This window comes from Ictalurus punctatus, chromosome 16 (genome assembly GCF_001660625.3).
Source record: "Ictalurus punctatus breed USDA103 chromosome 16, Coco_2.0, whole genome shotgun sequence".
In the NCBI taxonomy this organism is placed as follows: domain Eukaryota; kingdom Metazoa; phylum Chordata; class Actinopteri; order Siluriformes; family Ictaluridae; genus Ictalurus; species Ictalurus punctatus.
This window is the reverse complement of record NC_030431.2, coordinates 26,713,083-26,739,044: the sequence shown is the minus strand read 5'-3', so window position 1 is coordinate 26,739,044 and position 25,962 is coordinate 26,713,083. Positions and strand designations below refer to the sequence as shown.

General features: G+C 45.2%; 1 protein-coding gene across 2 annotated transcripts in view; it reads left to right on the top strand.

The window, feature by feature from the left end:
* The window catches only part of adamts6 (ADAM metallopeptidase with thrombospondin type 1 motif, 6), a 92,380-nt gene that overhangs the window by 25,367 nt on the left and 41,051 nt on the right, over nucleotides 1–25,962 (top strand). For both annotated transcript variants that reach the window (XM_053686643.1, XM_053686644.1), the window contains 6 exons: nucleotides 1,397–1,502; nucleotides 5,306–5,452; nucleotides 7,435–7,576; nucleotides 14,889–14,996; nucleotides 19,406–19,551; nucleotides 22,402–22,465. In XM_053686643.1, coding sequence (XP_053542618.1) covers nucleotides 1,397–1,502; nucleotides 5,306–5,452; nucleotides 7,435–7,576; nucleotides 14,889–14,996; nucleotides 19,406–19,551; nucleotides 22,402–22,465 — 713 coding nt within the window. The remainder of the gene's footprint in view (nucleotides 1–1,396; nucleotides 1,503–5,305; nucleotides 5,453–7,434; nucleotides 7,577–14,888; nucleotides 14,997–19,405; nucleotides 19,552–22,401; nucleotides 22,466–25,962) is intronic.

Below are 25,962 nucleotides of genomic sequence, written 5' to 3'. Positions count from 1 at the left end.
CACACACACACACACACACACACTCACACACACACACACACTCTCTCACACACACACACTCTCACACACACACACACTCTCACACACACACTCACACACACACACACACTCTCACACACACACACACTCTCACACACACACTCACACACACACACACTCACACACTCACACACACACTCACACACACACACTCACACACACACACACTCACACACTCACACACACACACACACACTCACACACACACACACTCACACACTCACACACACACTCACACACACACACACACACACACACACACACACACACACACACACACGCCCAGCTGGTCACTCTGACCTTTTCAGGTCCCGGTGTTGAGTGAAAAGGACTCACACACACGCGGGATAAAAAGAACTCACACAGGGATTAAGGGGCCTCGAGTTTGCAAAATAAAGCAGTGAGCTGCAGATTTGATCTCGCCGCAGGCTCTCGGCTCCTTGTTCAGAAGAACCTCTCAGCTAACTTAAGAGCTTTTCCTCTCCACACACACACACACACACACACACACACACACACACACACCTGTAGATGTAATCTGGCTAGAAACTGTGTCTGAAAATGACACGTGAAGGAGCCGAGGGGAGGAGACGCCAGACACCTGGATTTCAGAAAAGCTTCTTTTTTTCCTCCGTGAGACGACAGAACCAGCGCTGAGACGGATCAGGGCTTCAGTCTGTACGTGCAGGAGTACTCAGAACCCCAGCACTCTGTCTCGTACTCCGTCTCCGTTCTATAAAAGTCTGTGCTACAAGCGGAGGATAACGCCAGAGAGCGGAGATTTAACCCTTCCTTCCTTCCACTTAAAAACCGTGGTGTTTATTTACGCTGAAGAGCGGAGCAGAGCCACACCGAGTTTCAGAAGAATTCAGAAGGACGTTTCAGTCGGTTCTGCACAAACCAGTTGCAAAAAAACAAACACAAAGTGTTCAATCCTTTTCGTTTCTCTCTGAAATTGTAAAATAGTGGCGTGTCGGGGATTAGTGAATATATTGAGGGTTGAAAAATGGGAATGTTGTGTTAAATTCCCACCTCTGGCTTGCATTACTAGGTGGTCCCTTATTACCAGAAGTAGAATGTATAAATCTAACCCCTTGTCTAGACATTTTCCAGCTCTGACTTCTGTTAAAGAGGGAAAAAAAAGTGAAAAGTGAACGTCTAGCCGTTAAAGCTGCTCTTTGTCTGGGTCTGTCATCTGAACTGAGGTCTGAGGTTACTGAGAAAAAAATCCCATGTTTATCATTCTGAAGTACAACACCTTGACCTGAGCCCTGTGTGTGTGTGTGTGTGTGTGTGTGTGTGTGTGTGTGTGTGTGTGTGTGTGTGTGTGTGTGTGTGTGTGTGTGTGTGTGTGCAGGTTTGGCGTCAGTAGCTGGAATGTGTGAACCAGAACGGAGCTGCAGTATTAATGAAGACATCGGCCTCGGCTCCGCTTTCACCATCGCACATGAGATCGGACACAAGTGAGTGACGGTATTTATCACTAATCTGTGGTGATGAGTTCTCTAGAACAGCGGCTCTGGCAGCAGCGCAGGTTTATATTAACACTCTTGTTCAAATGCGTTATGGTTTCTATAGTAACGGCTCGTTCACAGGGACGTGTACAGCGGACACGCCACCGATAATAAACGGATTAAAAAACGTGTGTAATTCATTTCGTGTCGTTTTCTGTAAGGAGACGTTTATTATTGAAAATTGATGTCATTATATCAGCGCTGTGTAACAGTCAGAGGTGAAACTGCACATTCAGATGTTCTGACATCTTCAGGACGCTTCTTTCTCTTTCTCTTTCTCTTACGCTTCTTTGCAGTTTCTCAATAACAAAAAGACAAGAAGTTACTTTTGGCTTATTAAGGTGAAGAGAGAGAATAAAGAGAGAGAATACAGAGAGAGAATAGAGAGAGAGAATAGAGAGAGAGAATAGAGAGAGAGAATAGAGAGAGGGAATAGAGAGAGAGAATAGAGAGAGGGAATAGAGAGAGGGAATAGAGAGAGAGAATAGAGAGAGGGAATAGAGAGAGAGAATAGAGAGAGAGAATAGAGAGAGTGAATAGAGAGAGAGAATAGAGAGAGGGAATAGAGAGAGAGAATAGAGAGAGGGAATAGAGAGAGAGAATAGAGAGAGAGAATAGAGAGAGGGAATAGAGAGAGAGAATAGAGAGAGAGAATAGAGAGAGGGAATAGAGAGAGAGAGAATAGAGAGAGAGAATAGAGAGAGGGAATAGAGAGAGAGAATAGAGAGAGGGAATAGAGAGAGAGAATAGAGAGAGAGAATAGAGAGAGGGAATAGAGAGAGAGAGAATAGAGAGAGAGAATAGAGAGAGGGAATAGAGAGAGAGAATAGAGAGAGAGAATAGAGAGAGGGAATAGAGAGAGAGAATAGAGAGAGGGAATAGAGAGAGAGAATAGAGAGAGGGAATAGAGAGAGAGAATAGAGAGAGGGAATAGAGAGAGAGAATAGAGAGAGAGAATAGAGAGAGGGAATAGAGAGAGAGAGAATAGAGAGAGAGAATAGAGAGAGGGAATAGAGAGAGAGAATAGAGAGAGGGAATAAAGAGAGAGAATAAAGAGAGAGAGAATAGAGAGAGGGAATAGAGAGAGAGAGAGAATAGAGAGAGGGAATAGAGAGAGAGAATAGAGAGAGGGAATAGAGAGAGAGAATAGAGAGAGAGAATAGAGAGAGAATAGAGAGAGGGAATAGAGAGAGAATAGAGAGAGAGAATAGAGAGAGAGAATAGAGAGAGAGAATAGAGAGAGAGAATAGAGAGAGAATAGAGAGAGGGAATAGAGAGAGGGAATATAGAGAGAGAATAGAGAGAGAGAATAGAGAGAGAGAATAGAGAGGGAATAGAGAGAGAGAATAGAGAGAGAGAATAGAGAGGGAATAGAGAGAGGGAATAGAGAGAGGGAATAGAGAGAGAGAATAGAGAGAGAGAATAGAGAGAGAATAGAGAGAGAATAGAGAGAGAGAATAGAGAGAGAGAATAGAGAGAGAGAATAGAGAGAGAATAGAGAGAGGGAATAGAGAGAGGGAATATAGAGAGAGAATAGAGAGAGAGAATAGAGAGAGAGAATAGAGAGGGAATAGAGAGAGGGAATAGAGAGAGGGAATAGAGAGAGAGAATAGAGAGAGAGAATAGAGAGAGAATAGAGAGAGAATAGAGAGAGGGAATAGAGAGAGGGAATAGAGAGAGAGAATAGAGAGGGAATAGAGAGAGAGAATAGAGAGAGGGAATAGAGAGAAGATGGTGAGAGAACGAGTGTTTATAGCTGCTGTAACGTAAGTGAGAACAGGAACTCACTCATTTCAGGAACATTAAATGTAACTATAAACGGATAAATAGTACAGCAGGTTCTTCAATAAATAAATGTGTAATTGTTTTAATTGCTGTGGTGTAAGAAGAATAAAACACTTCAGAGTGTGAGAGTAGCTGCACGTCACGCCGTCACGGTGTTAATTACATGTGAATAACAGCGTAACCTGCAGCTGGAGCGCAGCGTGGAGTTCACACACACACTCTTCCACTCACTGGGGCTTTATTTGATCTTATTTCTAATATTTAAAGAGCTGAACTGTCTGCACTATAGTCCCCCCCCCCCCCCCCACCCCGCTGAGTGTTTTAGGATCATTACAGTCTCTACAGTCATTTGTCTTGGTGGTGCATGTTGATGTTTTTAATGATTCAGTCAGCGCTGTCTCACGGCCTCCAGGTCTCACACTCCTCATTAGTCTCACTCTCATTTCGTTAATACGTTTCATGATGGTCACGACGTTCTCCAAATTCTTGCGTCTTTTGAGAACGACTATATAATTGTATTTTTCCCCTGGGAGACGAAGCTGAGATTTTCTGTACTATGCTAATGTTGTTGTGCAGAAACCGCGCCTCCTCCATCCGTTCCCCGTGAACGCTTGGAAAAACATCAGCGATCTGTCGCTCTGAGTGAGGGGCTCACGGAGATGCCAATTTCCTCTATTATGTTTTGTGTCTGCTTCTGTTGGGGGAATGTGTGTGTGTGTGGGGGGGGGTTGTAAAAATACTCCCAGCTTTCTCAAGGAAAAAAGTCAAGTGTTGTAGTTCTGCTGTGCTGATTTAAATCCGGAGGAGAGTAAAATCTATTAAACTCACCATCTGTAGAGGTACACAGGGACGGAGCGATTCAGTTCTGTTAGATACTGCTTTAGAAGGAAAGAAGGAAAGAAAGAAAGAAAGGCATTGCTAAAATGATGTATGTGCAGCATTATCAGCTGGGGATTTGGAGAGTGTGAGTCTGACAGACTTTGTTGAGTGTGTGGGAGTGTGCGAGTGTGCGAGAGAGTGAGGTTTGGCAGAGTGAGGGTAAGACTGAAAATGTGAGAGTGTGAGATTGGGTGAGAATTTGTGAGAGAATGAAATTGTGATTGTGAGAGTGTGACACTTAGAGTTTGAGTGAGAAATGATGCGAGTGTGGCGTGTCCAAAGTGTCCGTAGTGTATGCATGTGTGTGTGAGTGTGTATGTGATTGACTGTGGTGGCCTGGAACCCTGTCCAGTGTGTACCCCGCCCTGTGCCCCATGCTCCCTGGGATAGACTCCAGGTTCCCCGCGACCCTGAGAAGGAGTAAGTGGTATAGAAGATGGATGGATGGATGGATGATGTGAGTGCAGTCATGAGTGTGAGTGTGTGGGAGTGTGTGTGAGTGTGTGTGAGCGTGTGAGTATATGAGTGTGAGAGTTAGGTTGTAAGTGAGAAAGTGTGAGAGTGAGATGGAAAGTGTGTGATAGTGTGTCACTGTGAGACCGTGTGAGAGATTGAGAATGTAATATTGCTAGATTGTGAGAATGAGATGTTGAGTGAGTGTGAGTGTGTGTGTGTGTGTGTGTGTGTGTGTGTGTATCTCAGATCCCAGCAGGTAGGCGTGTCCCCTCACAGCACTGCTCCTCTGTCCCTCCTGCACTCGGCTCTGTTTAACCCTGTAATTACTGATTGACGGCTCAGCACACAGGTGGTCATTAAGACTTTCTCGTCCTGTAAGAGCTCTAGACAGCTCGTGACCTTTGACCCCACTGTCCTACACATCCAGCTGTTTCAGAGTCAGAGATAATCCCGCCCTTTATCAGTTTAGCCACAGGAGACTTCCTGCGCTACAGCCCCTACATCTCACGGCCAAGAGGTGCTGCCCGAGCTTGTCCTGGGTTTAAGCCTGAGAGTGAGAGTGGGAGGGGTTTGATTGGCAGGACTGGGACTGACCTCTGACTCCGCCCCCTTGTGTGTTCCTCCTCTCACAGCTTTGGAATGAACCATGATGGAATCGGGAATGCCTGCGGGACTAAGGGGCATGAGACGGCCAAGCTGATGGCGGCACACATCACAGCCAACACCAACCCCTTCTCCTGGTCCACCTGCAGCAAGGACTACATCACCAGCTTCCTGGAGTAAGTTCAACAACCTTCTCCTTCTCCTTCTCCATGGCTCCAGGACTGAGCTCTTACAGAGCTTACAGAAGGTCGTTTTACTCCGGAGCCTGTCTGAAAGGGAAATCCTGTGGCGTTAGGTGTCACAGAGACCTTTTAAAGGAACCTTTAAGAACCTTTTTTTGCCTGAGAGTGCGAGAACCACAGGAACATGATTCAGAATACTTACGATACATGTGTTTTCTGTTTTCTGTCCTCTGCTTCATACCCTCCACTGTTGCTGATGTGAGGTGATGGAAAGGAAAGCAGGCTGGCGTGATGGTTCTCAGATTGGGTTCTCGGTCAAAGATGTTGATCTACACCATTATCACTAACACAGAAAACCCCAAAGCTCCGTGCGCACACTCCTCCGCTATTCATCCCTTCGAGATTATTATAGTTATAGAATCAGTCTGTGTTTTCTTTACCTTCTCAAACTAAAGCCGTCGGATTTAGACCTATAGGGAGAACTTACAAACCAAAAGATCCTTGAATAAATGAACTGATGATCTTGCACAAGATCAACATTGTGCAGTCGTGTACTTTTTATTTCCGGCTCGTACGTCGCTCGTCCGCGATCAGAACGTCTCTCGTTTCTCTCGCACTCTTCATCCAGCACATTTTGGAAGTGTTGTTGTGTCTCCTTGCCAAATAAACAGCTTCAGTTCTGGAGCAGGCGTCCGTTCAGAAGGTTTGCTCAACGCTGCCTGCTTTACAGAGAGAGAAGCTTTATTAACACCATGTTTTTGGTATAAACGTGTCCAGACAGACAGTGGTACTGACCCGACCACTAATGGACGTTTCGGGTACAGTTTTATATTAAAAACAGTTCTTCTGAGTCTAAAAACAGCGTCCAGCTTTGTCTCCAAAATATCCACAGGGTCGCATTTGGGAGGAAGTTTTGTTGACTTTTCTTCTAATTGTTTCTATTTTTAAGATGACTATTTTGTCTTCCTCTAAAGCAATAAAGCGAGCGGTCTGTGTTGGTACGTTAAGAATCCGAGGGGGCTCGAGCCGGGATTATGTTTCTCCCAGCAGAGGGGATCGCATGGAAGCCAAAGTAAAGGATTATTCCACCCAACAACATGGAAAAAAAGGAAGGGATGTAACTGAATATGGCGTCGGTCGTTCCCCCCATCGCCCTGAGCAAGAAGCGTGTGTGTTTCTTTCCTTTCCGTTCCGATATATTTGGTTCATTTTGAATTAGATTAGCCTTCCAATATTCTAGTGGGAAGCCAAAGATCCCTGTTTCAGCCGAAGCTTCCTCTGGCACGTTAAACAGAAACCAGATTCCCGAGCTTGCGTTGTTTGTTGCTGCCGTGTTTCACGGCTCGGATTCCCTCCAGCCTGATCGCAGCTTTGCACCCTGTCCGTGTCGGTGTTAGCGTAATGGTGAGCTTTATTTCGTTTTTAACAGATTGGCAGAAAGACACATCGCTACTCCCTTCCTAATAGTGTTAGCGTTTGTGCACAAATTCCTCCCGGACACGCCTCTGAGATGTTCATCCTCAAGCTTAAGAATAATCGGAAAATGAGAAAACATCTGGTTTGCGGCCTTCGCCTCGTCCACGCTTCTTTTTTTTCTTACGTGTCTCCGAGTAGCAGACGCAGCGGTTCCACCCCCCGCGAGCGGTTCTTCAGAGCATCCATATTTCTCTCTGACTAAACAGACTAAACACACGGACACACGACTGCCTTTTTTCTTCCCTTACATCCTATCTTTCACTCCTTACTTCACCGGTGCTTCAAAGGCTTTCATGCGAGGCCAAGAGCACCATATAAGCCTAAACGTCTGGGTTTTAAGGATGCCGTCTGTCATTCTGCGCGCTCAGCTTCACATTTCTCACGCTCTAGTTTTACATTTCTCTCATGTTTGTGTGTTTGGAGATGATCGTTTTCATCGCTGTGTGAATAGCGAACGCCGTCCAAGAGCCAATCCCATTGTAGGTTTGTTTTTTCGACAGCTCAGGTCGGGGAACGTGTCTGGACAATGAACCTCTGAAGCGGGACTTCCTGTACCCCACCGTGGCTCCGGGGCAGGTGTACGATGCCGATGAGCAGTGTCGCTTTCAGTACGGCGCCTCCTCCAGACAGTGCAAATATGGGGTAAGAAGAACGCAGTGCACTCTCACTCTTCTCAAAGCATTCACTATTTCATTGTTCTTCTGTGGCGTTTCAGTAAAGCTTCCCCTGTTCCAGCTTGATTAGAGGAAGGAGTCTCTGTCTGAGAAACTGGCCCCCTCCTGTTTAGATCAGTTTTCGCATTAATGTCTCTTTATACCACAGGTTGCTCCGGATATACCCCATGATTTTCATGTTAAGTTATGAGTACGTAGTTTCAACATTCAGATCCGCCGAAATGAAAAAGCAGGACCCGGTTTGATAACCAGCTAATTAATGAGGAAGTAAATTGAAGTTTTGTTTTGTAAATCGATTGTCCAACTGCGACATTACTGACTTTCAAAGGTCAGGAGACACGCGTGTGTCTGATCACGTCATGTACGGCATTTCAATATAAAATATTTGTTCCTGGGATTAAATGTGAATGAGAAGACACCGGAGTGAGATGTTGCACATGACGAAAGCATTCGAGCAGGACGGAGGATTTACAGCGCTGTCAGGGATTAAGCTCTGGCCTGGAAGTTCTCTTTCTGATCTTCTTATACATAAGTTTGATTTTGGATAAAACGTCTTTAATGATGAGGAATGACTGAGAAAGCCGTTTTTGGGAACCAGGCTGATGGTTAAAGCTCTTGGCAGAGATGCGATGCCAAACGACAAGTTATTATTTTTACCACTGACCCAGAAGGGTCTGGCTGGAGGACGCTGATGTGTTCCCCAGGCTGGTCTACGGCTGAAAAACTCTCCTCTGATGCTGGAGTAAAAGTCTTGTAAACGTATATCACGTTCATTAAGAAGTATCAGTGCCTCTCTAGAACAGCTGTTACTCAGATCGGTCTCGAAACGGTCCAGACGCCGACCATATTTTCACTTCTGCATGGACGTCTGGATCTGTTATCATCTCACTGTGAGTAGATGATGGAGCAGAAGATGGCCTGATATACTGGAGTGTTCTCCATATCTGCTTAGCTGATTTGGTAGAAGAAGAGACCGACTTTACTTCCTTTTACCATAAAATATAAAAGACGGCAGTGTACCTTGCACACCTGCAGGAAAGTCTACAACTTAACTGTTAACTTAACTGAAAAAGTATGGATATATTTCACCGCGGCGCTGCTGAGTTCTGCACTGTGATTGGTCAGGAGGTGGTGATTAGTTCTCTAGAGCAGCGGCTCTGACAGTAGCGCAGGTTTATATTAGTGCTCTCGCTCTGATACGTTATCGTTTCTATAGTAACGGCTCGTTCACAGGGACGTTTACAGCGGACGCTCCGCTGATAATAAATGGAAAATCGTTGATGTTCATGTAGCGTGTGTGGAAGGAGTCTCCAGTGTCAGCGCTGTGTAACAGTCACAGGTGAAGCTGGAACTTTACGTTTTCCACATCTTCAGCACAGAGTTTACACTCCTCTACTGTCTCATGGGTTCTACAGTTTTTTTGTATTATTAACGTGAAGAGAGAGAATAAAGAGAGAGAATAAAGAGGGAATAAAGAGAGAGAATAAAGAGAGAGAGAATAGAGAGAGGGAATAAAGAGAGAGAATAGAGAGAGAGAATAGAGAGAGGGAATAGAGAGAGAGAATAGAGAGGGAATAGAGAGAGAGAATAGAGAGGGAATAGAGAGGAATAGAGAGAGCTGGTGAGGGAGCGAGTGTTTATAGCTGCTATAACGTAAACAGGAAGTAACTTGCTTCATGAACATTAAATGTAATTATAAACAGATAAAAGTACGATGTGTTGCTATTTAATGAATAAAATGTAATTGTTGGCAAAAAAAACCCGATTGGGGACGTGCTGTTATAGGAAAATAATCACCTTCGGGGTGTGGTAACAGTACCTCCGCTTCATCACACCATCTAATGCGTCATTGTAGTCTCTTTCATTCTCATCACATCCCGTGTTTAAAAACAACAAGAACCTTCTCTTACTCTAAATTCATCCACCGTCTTATCCATAAACAGATCAGTCCTGGAGATAAGTGACGTCTCCGATTAAGACACATCTCCTGAACACCGGTGTGTGGAACTTCAGTATTAAACCGAAAGAAGACAGAAGAACCTCAAAGCCAGCAGCTCAGATTAGTTTTCAGGATTATTTGTTATAACAGACTGTGTCTTCACCTGTGATGAGAAAACCCAGGTTTGTGACCTGCTACATGCAGGAGAAGGGAGGAACCTGATGGAAGGGAAGAGAATTCAGGAATAATAATGATAATAATGATAATAATAATAATAATAATAATGATAATAATAATAATAATAATAATGATAATAATGATAATAATAATAATAACAATAATAATGATGATGATGATAATAATAATAATAATAATAATAACAACTCGTATGGATAAACGGCTAAACCAGAAATGAAATGACAAGAGATGAGAGTTATTTTGTTCATTGAGAGAAATATCTAGGTGCAGATGCCAGGAAGAGAACCCTGTAATTTTTCTCTTAACTGTGATCAGAATAAGAGACGGTCACTGCAGGGACGAGAGCCAGTGTTTTCTTGGCTCGGTTTTATTACCGCGTGCAGTGTTAGTGGATTCTGACGGTCTCATCTGTTTTAGCCAGACGTCTGTTTAACCATTAAATTCACAGCTGTTTCACTAATCGTTCATGCAGATAGATCTGAGGTCAGAAGTGACCCAGAGGTTATCTTTAGCACAAACTGACCTACAGACGTGCATGCTAACGTCAAATACACACTCGGGATGAACAGAGCCGAGCGAATGAATAATGAGCAGCTGTCCATTATTAACTCATTCAGAGACTTGTTCAGTAAAACAGTGTTGGCACTTTTGGTGATGTACAGAAGAGGAAATGAGATCCTGGATTGTTAGTGTCACAGAGTATTTAATAATAATAATAAATAAATAATAAATAATGGTAAATGATGTTAGTACAACAGTGAGTAAACTAACCTTAAATGACCCTTTCGAGAGTTTCAGACGCATCAGTTTGGATTGAAAATGCCATATTAGAAAGTCTACTACACATTTTTGCTGAATGGACGGGAAGACCGTTCTCTAATGACCAGCGCACGCACGGTGGAGATGGATGCTGCGGTTCTTGCCCTAGCGAGGGCATTTTGCCGAAGTCTTGGTTCAGTCGAGGCACAGCAATGAGCACTGACAGCTCGAGAGGGAGTCGCTGTGTTGAACGCTCTCCCGCTGCATTTAGTCATTCGGATTTGGCAACGGTGGCGTCAGGTCGATCTGTCTGCGTCCCGGAGGTTTGGATTGCAGCCTGTTGGACAGCGTTATGCAGCGGTTCCACCGCCACAGAGCTAACGGACCGATTAAGGAAGACAGACGAATGATGCAGCGGTCATCGGGTCATCGAGATGCTTGATGTGTTTATTTGGGAACACGGGCGGATGTAGATCTCATGCTTTTGGCTTTTTTTCAACCAACCAGGGGACCGGGCCTCGTCTCAAACGGCTCTCGAGAGACGGGTCAGAAATCGATGAGAATCAGTTCTGGTCTGGAAGCAAGAGCCAGTGACGGCAGACGAGTGGAGTGTGTTCGAGTGCAACAGCCCGAGCAACTCGAGTTATTTTTACATGACTGCCATCAAAACACAGCAGAACAGTCCAAGGGGTTTGCAAAAAAAAAAAAAAAAAAAAAAGCAAAACAGAGCATGGATGTAGCCAGCGGCCTCGGGGAAGAACCCGAACGCTGGGCTTTACTGGCAACTGCAGTGAACTAATTAGGAGCTACACTGCTAATGCTAACGATTACAGACCGTGTACTGCTCATGGGTTTGGTTTGAGATGGTAAAATGAGTTCTCACAGCCAGAGGAACATCTTATACAGACTAACAACTGGGATGATTTTAAATCAGGAAGAAATCTGATTTGATCTGATGAATCGTTGTTTGGTCTTTAATCCGCTCAGGTGATGTGATTTGCCCTGCAGTGTGATTAACGGTGTAGGGAGTATCCGGTGCCTCGGTGTCGTTGTGGAGATCCGTAGCTTTCTTGGAAATGAAATGGAAATCCTCACGTAGATTCACGTTAAAACAAAGAGTTTGTTAGGGTTGTGAAGCACCATATCTATCCATAAGAGCATTGACACTGACTTAAGCCTGGATATTAAAAACTTGTAAAAATGTACATCTATTCCCAGCTTTTCAGTCTGAAAGTCCAGCTTAAGATCACAAAGTTTCATAAAGTGGGAACATCAAGCCATGTTCAGGTTCGCAGGATCTCTAAAGGAAGCGCGTCCTGTGGCCGAGTAGAGTCGTGTTCGCAGAGAAACCTCTGCATCCTCCTCTCTACTCCACCACGCAAGGCGATAAACCCTGTAGTAGACGAAGATCCTAATGGACACGCGGTGTTTTCCTCTCGCACGCTCCCCCGTCAGCGCCGTGTGATTCCTCCTCGTCCTGTGAGCACCGAGCAGGTTTATTTAAACCAGACGCAGAGACGCAGCAGTTGTAACGTGAGAGAGACCGTTCGCTGCTTTATTTCATCTGGATAGTCCGAGCGACTTGCGTCTCTGACTCACTGACTCGGAGGGGTCAGAGCTTGAACTCTATACCGTAAGTCTTTTTCACGAGGGCGGCTCCGTCATCATACGCAGTTGTCCGGTAAATCCTTTGAAGTCCGAGCTTTAAAAAGGGCCGAGCGCTAGTTAAAGGGGAATCCTGCACGAGGTTGTGCGTGGCTCGGCTTGTAAGGCGTGGACACGTTTCCTCTGTTTGTGCGAGAAGCCGGCTCTGGATTTAGGTGGCCCTGAAGTGAATTTTTAAGACTTGTGTGTTTATGAACACTAACACCGAGGCCCTGATCAGAGGTTTACAAAAATTTGACAAAATTACACTAAATTTGAATCCTGTGTTAAAATGAATTCAGCGTGAGTTTTTCGTCCACACTAAACGATGGCCGCGACAGTGCCTCATACACTGTGATGTAATATTAAGAGCAGTGGAGGAGGAGAAACGCAGAAAAACACCTACAGGACTTACACATGAGGATTCATGCGCGTGGACTCACGATGAGGTGGAACTCCTGCGAAAGTGTTCTCCTGGGTCTTTCCTAAATCAGGACCGAGGCTGAAACAATACGTTTTCAAATATTACTCTACATTTGGAAGGAGATAAATAGGGTTTTGTTACGTCTTTAATCTAGCGGATATGTCTAGTGCTTTTGTTTCTCCTGTCTGGAATTTAGACCGCAGCTCCACCGTTTACACCAAAACCTGTGCATTTACTGAAGAAATATCACGGCTGAAACTGGAACACTCTGACACAGGTGTACAGCGGGTCAGTGTCTACAGCGGGTCAGTGTCTACAGCGGGTCAGCGTGTACAGCGGGTCTGTGTGTACAGCGGGTCAGCGTGTACAGCGGGTCAGCGTGTACAGCGGGTCAGCGTGTACAGCGGGTCTGCGTGTACAGCGGGTCAGCGTGTACAGCGGGTCAGCGTCTACAGCGGGTCAGCGTGTACAGCGGGTCTGTGTCTACAGCGGGTCTGTGTGTACAGCGGGTCAGCGTGTACAGCGGGTCTGCGTGTACAGCGGGTCAGCGTGTACAGCGGGTCAGCGTGTACAGCGGGTCTGTGTCTACAGCGGGTCAGCGTGTACAGCGGGTCAGCGTGTACAGCGGGTCTGTGTCTACAGCGGGTCAGTGTGTACAGCGGGTCAGCGTGTACAGCGGGTCAGCGTGTACAGCGGGTCAGCGTGTACAGCGGGTCTGCGTGTACAGCGGGTCAGTGTCTACAGCCGGTCTGTGTGTACAGCGGGTCAGCGTGTACAGCGGGTCAGCGTGTACAGCGGGTCAGTCTGTACAGCGGGTAAGCGTGTACAGCGGGTCAGCGTGTACAGCGGGTCAGCGTGTACAGCGGGTCTGTGTCTACAGCGGGTCAGCGTGTACAGCGGGTCTGTGTGTACAGCGGGTCTGTGTGTACAGGGGGTCAGCGTGTACAGCGGGTCAGTGTCTACAGCGGGTCTGTGTGTACAGGGGGTCAGTGTGTACAGCGGGTCAGCGTGTACAGCGGGTCTGTGTGTACAGCGGGTCTGTGTGTACAGCGGGTCTGTGTGTACAGCGGGTCAGTGTGTACAGCGGGTCAGTGTGTACAGCGGGTCTGCGTGTACAGCGGGTCTGTGTGTACAGCGGGTCAGTGTGTACAGCGGGTCTGTGTGTACAGCGGGTCAGTGTGTACAGCGGGTCTGTGTGTACAGCGGGTCAGTGTCTACAGCGGGTCTGTGTGTACAGCGGGTCAGTGTCTACAGCGGGTCTGTGTGTACAGCGGGTCTGTGTGTACAGCGGGTCTGTGTGTACAGGGGGTCAGTGTGTACAGCGGGTCAGCGTGTACAGCGGGTCTGTGTGTACAGGGGGTCAGTGTGTACAGCGGGTCAGCGTGTACAGCGGGTCTGTGTGTACAGCGGGTCTGTGTGTACAGGGGGTCAGTGTGTACAGCGGGTCTGCGTGTACAGCGGGTCAGCGTGTACAGCGGGTCTGTGTGTACAGCGGGTCAGTGTCTACAGCGGGTCTGTGTGTACAGGGGGTCAGTGTGTACAGCGGGTCAGCGTGTACAGCGGGTCTGTGTGTACAGCGGGTCTGTGTGTACAGGGGGTCAGTGTGTACAGCGGGTCAGTGTGTACAGCGGGTCTGTGTGTACAGCGGGTCTGCGTGTACAGGGGGTCAGTGTGTACAGCGGGTCAGCGTGTACAGCGGGTCTGCGTGTACAGCGGGTCTGCGTGTACAGGGGGTCTGCGTGTACAGGGGGTCAGTGTGTACAGCGGGTCAGTGTGTACAGCGGGTCTGTGTGTACAGCGGGTCTGTGTGTACAGGGGGTCAGTGTGTACAGCGGGTCTGTGTGTACAGCGGGTCTGCGTGTACAGGGGGTCAGTGTGTACAGCGGGTCAGCGTGTACAGCGGGTCTGTGTGTACAGCGGGTCTGCGTGTACAGGGGGTCAGCGTGTACAGCGGGTCTGTGTGTACAGCGGGTCAGCGTGTACAGCGGGTCAGTGTGTACAGCGGGTCTGTGTCTACAGCGGGTCAGTGTCTACAGCGGGTCTGTGTGTACAGCGGGTCTGTGTGTACAGCGGGTCTGCGTGTACAGGGGGTCTGCGTGTACAGGGGGTCAGTGTGTACAGCGGGTCTGCGTGTACAGCGGGTCTGCGTGTACAGCGGGTCTGCGTGTACAGCGGGTCTGCGTGTACAGCGGGTCTGCGTGTACAGCGGGTCTGCGTGTACAGCGGGTCAGTGTGTACAGCCGGTCTGTGTGTACAGCGGGTCTGTTTCTCCGAGTTGATATATTCTGACCAACTTGCTTTTGCCTTCTTTCCTAGGAAGTGTGTAGAGAGCTCTGGTGCCTTAGCAAAAGTAACCGCTGTGTCACTAACAGTATTCCGGCCGCAGAAGGAACGTTGTGCCAAACCGGCAGCATCGAGAAAGGGGTAAGTCAAACATCCGCACATCCGCACAGCAACATCACCACACAGTTCACCCTTTAACACACTGTACACCGCGCAGAGGTTCATCTTCATCACAGAGTTTACACTTCTTTACTGTTTCACTAACAACACTCACTGAGACTGTTTTTCTGTTTTATTTACATGAAGAGAGAGAATAGAGAGAATAGAGAGAGAGAATAGAGAGAGAGAATAGAGAGAGAGAATAGAGAGGGAGAATAGAGAGAGGATAGAGAGAGAGAATAGAGAGGGAGAATAGAGAGGGAGAATAGAGAGAGAGAATAGAGAGAGAATAGAGAGAGAGAATAGAGAGAGAGAATAGAGAGAGGATAGAGAGAGAGAATAGAGAGAGAATAGAGAGGGAGAATAGAGAGAGAGAATAGAGAGAGAGAATAGAGAGAGAATAGAGAGAGAGAATAGAGAGAATAAAGATAGAGAAGAGAGAGAGAATAAAGAGAGAATAGAGAGAGAGAATAAAGAGAGAGAGAATAAAGAGAGAGAGAATAGAGAGAGAGAATAAAGAGAGAGAATAGAGAGAGAGAATAGAGAGGGAGAATAGAGAGAGAATAGAGAGAGAGAATAGAGAGAATAAAGATAGAGAAGAGAGAGAGAATAAAGAGAGAATAGAGAGAGAGAATAAAGAGAGAGAGAATAAAGAGAGAGAGAATAGAGAGAGAGAATAAAGAGAGAGAATAGAGAGAGAATAGAGAGGGAGAATAAAGAGAGAGAGAGGATAGAGAGAGAGAATAGAGAGAGAGAATAAAGAAAGAGAGAGGATAGAGAGAGAGAATAGAGAGAGAGAATAGAGAGAGAGAATAAAGAGAGAGAGAGGATAGAGAGAGAGAATAGAGAGAGAGAATAAAGAAAGAGAGAGGATAGAGAGAGAGAATAGAGAGAGAGAATAGAGAGAGAGAATAAAGAGAGAGAGAGGATAGAGAGAGAGAATAGAGAGAGAGAATAGAGAGGGAGAATAGAGAGAGAGAGAGAATAGAGAGGGAGAATAGAGAGAGAGAATAGAGAGAGAGAGAGGATAGAGAGAGAATAGAGAGAGAGAATAGAGAGAGAGGGAATAGAGAGAGAGAATAGAGAGAGAGAATAAAGAGAGAGAATAAAGAGAGAGAATAAAGATAGAGAAGAGAGAGGGAGAATAGAGAGAGAGAATAGAGAGAGGGAATAGAGAGAGAGAATAGAGAGAGAGAATAGAGAGAGGGAATAGAGAGAGGGAATAGAGAGAGGGAATAGAGAGAGGGAATAGAGAGAGAGAATAGAGAGGGAGAATAAAGAGAGAGAATAAAGATAGAGAAGAGAGAGAGAGAATAGAGAGAGAGAATAGAGAGGGAGAATAAAGAGAGAGAATAAAGATAGAGAAGAGCGAGAGGTTGGTGAGGGAACGAGTGTATATAGCTGCTGTGGCGTAAGTGTGTAAGTGTGGTGTAAGAACAGGAACTCAGTCATTTCACCGATATTAAATGTAACTATAAACGGATAAAAAGGATGAGGTGTTGTTATTTAATAAATAAAGCACTGTAAGCGTTGCTGCCAAATTGTTGTGGTGTAAGAAGAATAAAACTTCAGGGGTATAAAAGTAACTCCAGATCATCACACCACCCATCACTGATTAGTTTCCTGTAACTGCACATCCTGATGTGTTTTATTCCTAACACCCGATGAGTTATTGTTCAGGTGTGTTTCTACAGTACAGCGCGTTGCTTAGGAAGTTATCCCAAACCGTTTTGTAACGTACAGCATGACCAAATCTAGGCCCGTCCCTTCTGTGGTTCCTTCAAAGCCACACCCCTAAATGTGAACCTGAACACAGGAGGCGGAGCTTCCTGTTTGAGACTGGATACTGATTGGATGTTGGGAGACTCTTTTGTGAGCAGGAACTTGATAGAACGCAAAGAGCGTAAAGGAATATGGTGTACAAGCAGCCGTAAGGGTGCCAATACTTTTTATGGAAGATTTTTATGCGGTTTTCACCTAAATTATTCAAACTATTCATGTAACAAATTATAAAACAATTTCGTTTGGTTTCTTCTCTTCTGTAAATTCACGTAAAGCTTTGATTGACAGTTGATTAAATGTTTGATTGACAGTCGATTAAAGGTTTGATTGACAGTCGATTAAAGCTTTGATTGACAGTCGATTAAAGGTTTGATTTACAGTCGATTAAAGGTTTGATTGACAGTCGATTAAATGTTTGATTGACAGTTGATTAAATGTTTGATTGACAGTTGATTAAAGGTTTGATTGACAGTTGATTAAAGGTTTGATTGACAGTTGATTAAAGGTTTGATTTACAGTTGATTAAAGGTTTGATTGACAGTCGATTAAATGTTTGATTGACAGTCGATTAAAGGTTTGATTTACAGTCGATTAAAGGTTTGATTGACAGTCGATTAAATGTTTGATTGACAGTCGATTAAAGGTTTGATTTACAGTCGATTAAAGGTTTGATTGACAGTCGATTAAATGTTTGATTGACAGTCGATTAAAGGTTTGATTGACAGTCGATTAAATGTTTGATTGACAGTCGATTAAATGTTTGATTGACAGTCGATTAAAGGTTTGATTGACAGTCGATTAAATGTTTGATTGACAGTCGATTAAATGTTTGATTGACAGTCGATTAAAGCTTTGATTGACAGTTGATTAAAGCTTTGATTGACAGTCGATTAAAGCTTTGATTTACAGTCGATTAAAGGTTTGATTGACAGTCGATTAAATGTTTGATTGACAGTCGATTAAAGGTTTGATTGACAGTCGATTAAATGTTTGATTGACAGTCGATTAAAGGTTTGATTGACAGTCGATTAAAGGTTTGATTGACAGTCGATTAAAGGTTTGATTGACAGTCGATTAAATGTTTGATTGACAGTCGATTAAATGTTTGATTGACAGTCGATTAAAGGTTTGATTGACAGTCGATTAAAGGTTTGATTGACAGTCGATTAAATGTTTGATTTACAGTCGATTAAAGGTTTGATTTACAGTTGATTAAAGGTTTGATTGACAGTTGATTAAATGTTTGATTGACAGTCGATTAAAGGTTTGATTGACAGTCGATTAAAGGTTTGATTGACAGTTGCCCACTGATGAGCAAATAAACCTTCCTGACCTTTTCTGACATCGGATTGGAGTGTAGATTATCCCAGATATCCCGAGCTAGTGGGAATGTTGTGTTGTAAGTGTCAGGTAGGAATATCCAGAGCAGTGGGAACGAGTTCAGGTTGGAGAGACAGTTTTAATAAAGATTACGGCCAGCATTGTCGATGGCTGAAGAGGAAGAATGAGAGAGGGCCATGAGCTGTCGTTCTTCGTTACCGCTATCCCACTGGAGCTATTCACCACGTCGTCCCGGACAAGCGCAGCGCCCCAGGTCGAGCCGCTGTTATTTTTCCAGCGAGTGTATGTACTTACGTCTGGCTCTGGACACACTGGCATCAAAGGAATATGAAGATCAGCTATTTCTGCCTAAGCGTGTAATGTGATGTATGGGCGTGGTCCGGGGCGAACCGTGAGGGGAGGGGAAGACAGACCGCATGTTTAAACCTGCTTCCTGCTAATCTACTCGTTTAAAAAGCTACAAGACAAATCTTATGGCCTGAGTACTCATATGTCATTTAAAATATAATGTAGCATGTAGCACCAGCAGCTTCCGAGAACTGGGAAGCAGACGCACTTTACTGCGTTCTTGTTCGTGGATGTTCTTTTGAGTTTCCACAAAGATCACCAGGATCGAGCGAGGCAAACGGTCGAGCGAGCATCACATTGAACTCTCTCTCTCTCCTTACCAGTTAAGATCACCGTAACATCACGATGTGTTTGAGAAACTGCCAAAGTCATTTCTTTGTTAAAGCAGACAATCGGAGAGAAGACAGCTCGTCTCCTGCAGCGCCACAGACGGATAGCAGCGGCTCCATCAGACGTTCCCTGATAAGACCATCTTAAAAGGGTTATTTCTAGCTGACAGCCTGCTGTACCCGCCCCAGACATCTCTCTCTCCCTCTCTCTCTCTCTCTCTCTCTCTCTCCTCAGTGTTAATCCTCTTTATAAAGTCCTGATTTGAGATGCTAGTCACTGAAGATACAGCTCCATTCCTCACTAAGTTTCTTCTCCAGTCTATGAGATAAATAGAGACAGACAGGGTGAGAGAGAGAGATGGAGATAAAGTGAGAACGCAACCCACTGACACAGATGTGCCCCAGCATCTGTCTCCTCGCTGGCCTCGTTCTCCTGAACACAAAAGCTGGATTAACGCAGACGTGTTGGAGAAACGGGGTTCTGTTCACACTCACTAAACACTTTGTGTGTGCAAAAGTCAACCCAGTCTCGGTGATTTGTATAATTTACTGGTGCTTATGTGTGTGTGTGTGTGTATGTGTGTGTGTCAGTGGTGTTTCCAGGGCGAGTGTGTGGCGTTCGGGACGTGGCCGCACAGTGTGGACGGAGGCTGGGGGCCGTGGACGCAGTGGGGCGAGTGCAGCCGGACGTGCGGCGGTGGAGTTTCCTCGTCCATGCGTCACTGTGACAGTCCAGCGTAAGTAGGCAAAGTAAGAGTCAGGGGGAGGAGATCATCATCATCATCATCATCATCATCATCATCATCATCGTCGTCATCATCATCATCGTCATCACTCCAGCACAGCTCACCATCACTCACATCAGTCTGATTGGTCAGAAAGTGTTGATTAATTTTCTACAACAGCAGCTCTGACAATAGTGCAGGTTTATATTAGTGCGCAAGCTATCGTTTCTATAGTAACAGCTCATTCACAGGGACTTGCACATTTATGGAAGTCTCCAGTGTCAGGGTAGTAGAATTTATGTTAACCAACTGGAGTGTAAAAACAGACGTGGAATAAAAAAACCTGTTCATTAGTGAGTGCGAGTAAGAAGCTGATTTGTTCCCTCAGGTTGATGGATGTAGATCTCTAGCAGGAAACCGTGAATAAAAACGTCCGCGTGTTCTGGCTCTGAAGACCAGTAATAAGAAGAATACACTCCACTGTCTGTTGTTCTCTCGTGCAGATTGATTTGCGTGGCACGTGCACAAAATGACTCTGTGTTGTTGAGTATTTTTGTTCTGTTGTTGTTCTTGGCCACATGATCTCAGAGCTCCATCTGCACATGGAGGTTCCTCTTGGTTATTGTAGAAGCACCAGTCCTGACACGTTACCATGGTAAAGGTGAGGAAAGGAAGCTGGAACCCCAAATCTGAGGCAAAACAGACAGAACCAGAGAAGAGATAAGGAGTGTTACTCATCTGAGCTCGGTCCGATCGCTGCAGGTCAAACTGTCCGAATGTTGAGGAGGAGAACACACTGCCCTGATGGTCACGACAACCCAAAACCCACACTGAAGTGTCCAGAGCTCTGGACTGTCTGGAAATTCAAATCTTTGATCTTCTGAAGATTTATTTCTGGTGTTAAATTGGAGCTGAACACAAATGATAAGATCAGACGTTTACTGAAGGACATGTCTCCTTATTGGTTAGTTAGAATTTGTTGCTGTTCTCACTGTAGAGATATATATATATATAATAAACCTGCTGTAGATGTCGGATTAGTCATATGAGATGCTCTGGAATGCAGTGGAGTCAGTCTGGAACGTTGTCCTGGTGAAAATGTCGCTGTGTGTTTAATGGATTTCTCCGTATCTAATGTCCTCACAGTTACTTCAGAGTCTCTGAAGGAAGCACGAGTTTTGACATAAACAGGGTTGGAAACAGTTCTGTCTGTGCAGATTTACAGTTATTTTCCGAAGGTGATTGACTTGCGTGCCGTGCAGTATTCTTAAACTACCTCCTTATGCCCCACACCAGGTCTAACCTCATTACTCGCTGTAACTGTAGCGTAACTTTTCCGAGAACACGGCTCTGTTTCTCGGACCTTCGGCTCTGTCAGCGTCATCCTTGAGTGGAATCTGATGCTCCGTCTCAAATCCTCGCTGCACGTTTGATGTTCGACAAACAGCAGAGCTTTTACATTAAAACCCCAGAACAGTCCTCGTATTGACTAACAAGCCTGTCAGAAACGAGTCCGCGGGTATCATCTGTGTCTAGAACCCTTCTTCTGAATTTGTTTTAAAACGAAACGTTACTGTTATAATGTGCTCCGCTCTTCTGGGGAGGCTTTCCACTAGATTTTGGGGCGTGGCCGTGGGGATTAGTGATCATTCAGCTACAAGAGCGTTAGTGAGGTTGAGGTCAGGTGCGGATGTTGATGTTGTGATGATGATGTAAGGAGACTCCAGTTCCAGTTCATCCCAAAGGTGTTCAGTGGGGTCGAGGTCAGGAGTCTGTGCAGGACACTCGAGTTCTTCTTCCTTCTTCCAACCTTCACACAGCACGTCTTCATGGAGCTCGCTTTGTGCACTGTGTGTCTCGCTGGAACAGCGTTTGGGATTCTTAGTCCTTAGTGAAATTGTAAATCTACAGCGTACAGAGACGTTCCATACGACTGCGTGCGTCTGACTTTGTGGCTTCTTCAGTTTGGAGAAGAAGCACATACAGTATGGGTGCACAAACTTTTGAGCGTGTAGTGTATGTGGTATTTTTACACACATCGGTGTGTAGAGTTTACACAGAACTGAGAACAGCGTGTTGATGAAGGAGGTTGTAGGAGGAACTGATGTGACTGTGTTTAACCGTGGAGAGCAGAAGAGCATCTCAGACTCTTCTTCTCCTGTTACAGCTCCACTGCACACCACTCGCACACAGATCTTCAAGCGTGTAGTCCAACAACACACTGGGTAACTGACGCGTCACTCCATTACACTACACCAACGATGGGGTGTAAATTGTACCACGTGACCACGTGACCCGTCCAGGCCCGGAGCTGAGCAGCGCAGGGTTTAGGTCAGCAGTTTAGTGTCAACAGTAGTTGTTGTTGATGTACCGTGAAAAAGCAACTTAACCCCACCAATAACAGCCGGCCAGACCTGCGAGATCTGCTAACCCACTTTCCAGCTGTAATAAAATCCTGAGCGCTCGAGCCTGACTGTTCTCCGTTCCCCCCAGGAGTGCTGCTCGTGGAAGCCTTTTATTCTGTGCCTGCAGCAGCATCCTGACTGTGATCCATCTCCATCTCCTGTGAGATGTTATCTCTTTCCAGCTGGATCGCGCCGGTCAGTGATGTGATCTGTCCATCCGTGTGGGTTCTGTCCCTCCGTGTGGGTTCTGTAAGAGGAAGTTTGACAGTGTTTTGTTCTGTGTATATTTAACGTCCACACAGACGCAGTGCAGATGTTTCCTGGTGTTGTCAGGAATGTACGCTTTGTTCTACACTTTGATTTACCGTCCTTCAGTTTCGTTATAAGGGTTCTCTGATTTGCTCTAGGTTCTTCATCGGTCTGTTTTTTTTTCTTTTCTTTCTGATTTTTTTTGCAGGCCGTCCGGAGGAGGGAAGTACTGTCTTGGGGAGAGGAAGCGCTACAGATCGTGCAACACCGACGTAAGTTTCCATTTCTCTTCTGCTTGTGTGTAAATGGGTAACAGCTCAGGAATATGGATTATGGCTTGGCAGATCTGCTTCTAGACCATTTATTCTTCTGCAGCGGTGGTTCTCAAGCTTCAATTCAATTCATCAATTCATGCGATATTTTATTTCATCAAAATAGTCTAACTGTTCAAATATTATCCTCCTTATTTACACATGTACAACAATCCTTCAGCTATCGCTTACACCCTGAGGTTCTTATTTATTATTATTATAATAAAGGTTTGCAAAGAATCTTCCAGCAAAACTTCAGAGTTGCATTTTAATAAACAGCGAAAACTTGAGTTTGAGAAAAAAAAATTAACACAAAAAAGTAGGAAAAATGCAATCTACAAGAACATTTACAATTTTAAAGGTTTATTACAAAATCTAATGAGGTTCTGAGCTGATCTATGATGAGGTTCTGTCCTGATCTATGATGAGGTTCTGTCCTGATCTATGATGAGGTTCTGAGCTGATCTATGATGAGGTTCTGTCCTGATCTATGGTGAGGTTCTGTCCTGATCTATGATGAGGTTCTGAGCTGATCTATGATGAGGTTCTGTCCTGATCTATGATGAGGTTCTGAGCTGATCTATGATGAGGTTCTGTCCTGATCTATGATGTGGTTCTGAGCTGATCTATGATGAGGTTCTGTCCTGATCTATGATGAGGTTCTGAGCTGATCTATGATGAGGTTCTGTCCTGATCTATGATGAGGTTCTGAGCTGATCTATGATGAGGTTCTGTCCTGATCTATGATGAGGTTCTGTCCTAATCTATGATGAGGTTCTGAGCTGATCTATGATGAGGTTCTGAGCTGATCTATGGTGAGGTTCTGTCCTGATCTATGATGAGGTTCTGAGCTGATCTATGATGAGGTTCTGAGCTGATCTATGATGAGGTTCTGAGCTGATCTATGATGAGGTTCTGAGCTGATCTATGATGTGGTTCTGAGCTGATCTATGGTGAGGTTCTGTCCTGATCTATGATGAGGTTCTGAGCTGATCTATGATGAGGTTCTGTCCTGATCTATGATGAGGTTCTGTCCTGATCTATGATGAGGTTCTGTCCTGATCTATGATGAGGTTCTGAGCTGATCTATGATGAGGTTCTGTCCTGATCTATGGTGAGGTTCTGAGCTGATCTATGATGAGGTTCTGAGCTGATCTATGATGAGGTTCTGTCCTAATCTATGATGAGGTTCTGTCCTGATCTATGATGAGGTTCTGTCCTAATCTATGATGAGGTTCTGTCCTGATCTATGGTGAGGTTCTGAGCTGATCTATGGTGAGGTTCTGAGCTGATCTATGATGAGGTTCTGAGCTGATCTATGGTGAGGTTCTGAGCTGATCTATGATGAGGTTCTGAGCTGATCTATGGTGAGGTTCTGAGCTGATCTATGGTGAGGTTCTGAGCTGATCTATGATGAGGTTCTGTCCTGATCTATGATGAGGTTCTGTCCTGATCTATGATGTGGTTCTGAGCTGATCTATGGTGAGGTTCTGTCCTGATCTATGATGAGGTTCTGAGCTGATCTATGATGAGGTTCTGAGCTGATCTATGATGAGGTTCTGAGCTGATCTATGATGAGGTTCTGAGCTGATCTATGATGTGGTTCTGAGCTGATCTATGATGAGGTTCTGTCCTGATCTATGATGAGGTTCTGTCCTGATCTATGATGTGGTTCTGAGCTGATCTATGGTGAGGTTCTGTCCTGATCTATGATGAGGTTCTGAGCTGATCTATGATGAGGTTCTGAGCTGATCTATGATGAGGTTCTGAGCTGATCTATGATGAGGTTCTGAGCTGATCTATGATGTGGTTCTGAGCTGATCTATGATGAGGTTCTGTCCTGATCTATGATGAGGTTCTGAGCTGATCTATGATGAGGTTCTGAGCTGATCTATGATGAGGTTCTGAGCTGATCTATGGTGAGGTTCTGAGCTGATCTATGGTGAGGTTCTGTCCTGATCTATGATGAGGTTCTCCTGTTGACATCTGTATAAGAAAAAGAACCCAAAAGTAGTTGGAATGCGCTCGTGATTACAGCTGTTGTCTTTAAAGCAAGCTTCACCGATGGCTCTGTAGAGCCTGAGTTCCTGGTTCTGTTTTTACGAGCTGTTGAAGAACACATGGTCGCTCTCTCTATCTGTTGCCTAATTCCTCGTCCTCCGTTATTAAAGTTATTGGATGCCAGATGGACTTCGCTGCATCACTCTGAGCGCTGTCAGGGTTGTAAAGTTTGGATACAAATACACATGAAGTCTGCGAGTGCTTCGTGAATTTATGAAGGCAGAACGGGCGACGGCAGAACGAGCTCTTAATCAACTGAAGTGTGCGTTGTCAGGGGTTATGAAATCTACACCCATTCAAGCGGCAATGTCGAGAGCATGCGTCAGAAATTCCTGCTGCGCTCAGCATTTACCGACTCGTCCGTTAGTTTGTGAGCGTTTTATTATTTTTTTCATAAGTTAAAAAAATGAATTAGAACTAATATTTTATAAAGATGGAAATTGAGAAATTCACTTCCCTGCGTATTTTGTGAGGTTTTTATTAAGGTGAAAATTGAGCCAGTTAGGGGGCCTTGAGGCTATTCTACCACAAATCTTAAAAATAACAGCTCAGAGCAAGCAGCGAGTGTTTACTTTGGAAAACAAACAGCATGCTCCAAACCACTTTTTCATCCCCTGAAACGTTCTGCGTCCAAAACAAACGGATCTCCGGTATGCAGATGACATTGAGTCAGGAGCGGGGCGCTGCAGAGCTGCAGACGGCCGGGTTCTAGAACAACGCTCTCTATATGAGGCCTTGGCGTAATTACTCCAATGACTGGAATCCAAATGAAGATCTCGGAGGAGGAAGACGGGGGGTGAAGGACGCGTCTCACCGCGCTAGACACGCCGTACGGTTTCAGTCCAGCGTTGGAATTTATTATGAATAAAGTCATGGAGGATGTGGCCCCCTGTGGATAATGTTTGGCCCCGAGCAAACGTCTGCTTCTCACAACAATGAGCTAATCCCTTTACTCCCCCATCATCCTCCTGCTCCTCGCTCTCTCACTCTCTAACTCACTTTCTGTCATCGTCACAATCGTCAGATTGGGTTCAGTCTGTTAATGTTCCCTTATTATCCTTCTTATTATTATTCTTTTCTTGGTTATTGTGGAATTCGGCGTTTATTCACTAATTATCACGAGGTTTAGTTGGTTTTCAGGTGCTAGCTTGAAGTAGCTGCAGCAAGGACGACTAATTGAAGCCACTTTATATTCACACACACACACACACACACACACACACACACACACACACACACACCACAATATCATGCAGTGTTTAGTCTTTTCGTAATAAAAGAATGAGAATATCTCTGTACGTTCCTGAATCTTCTAACATTAATAAACACGATAGAAACTCGTCTGGATGTGAATGTTGTGAGGTTTTATCCCAAAGGAGACGTAAGAAAACATTATT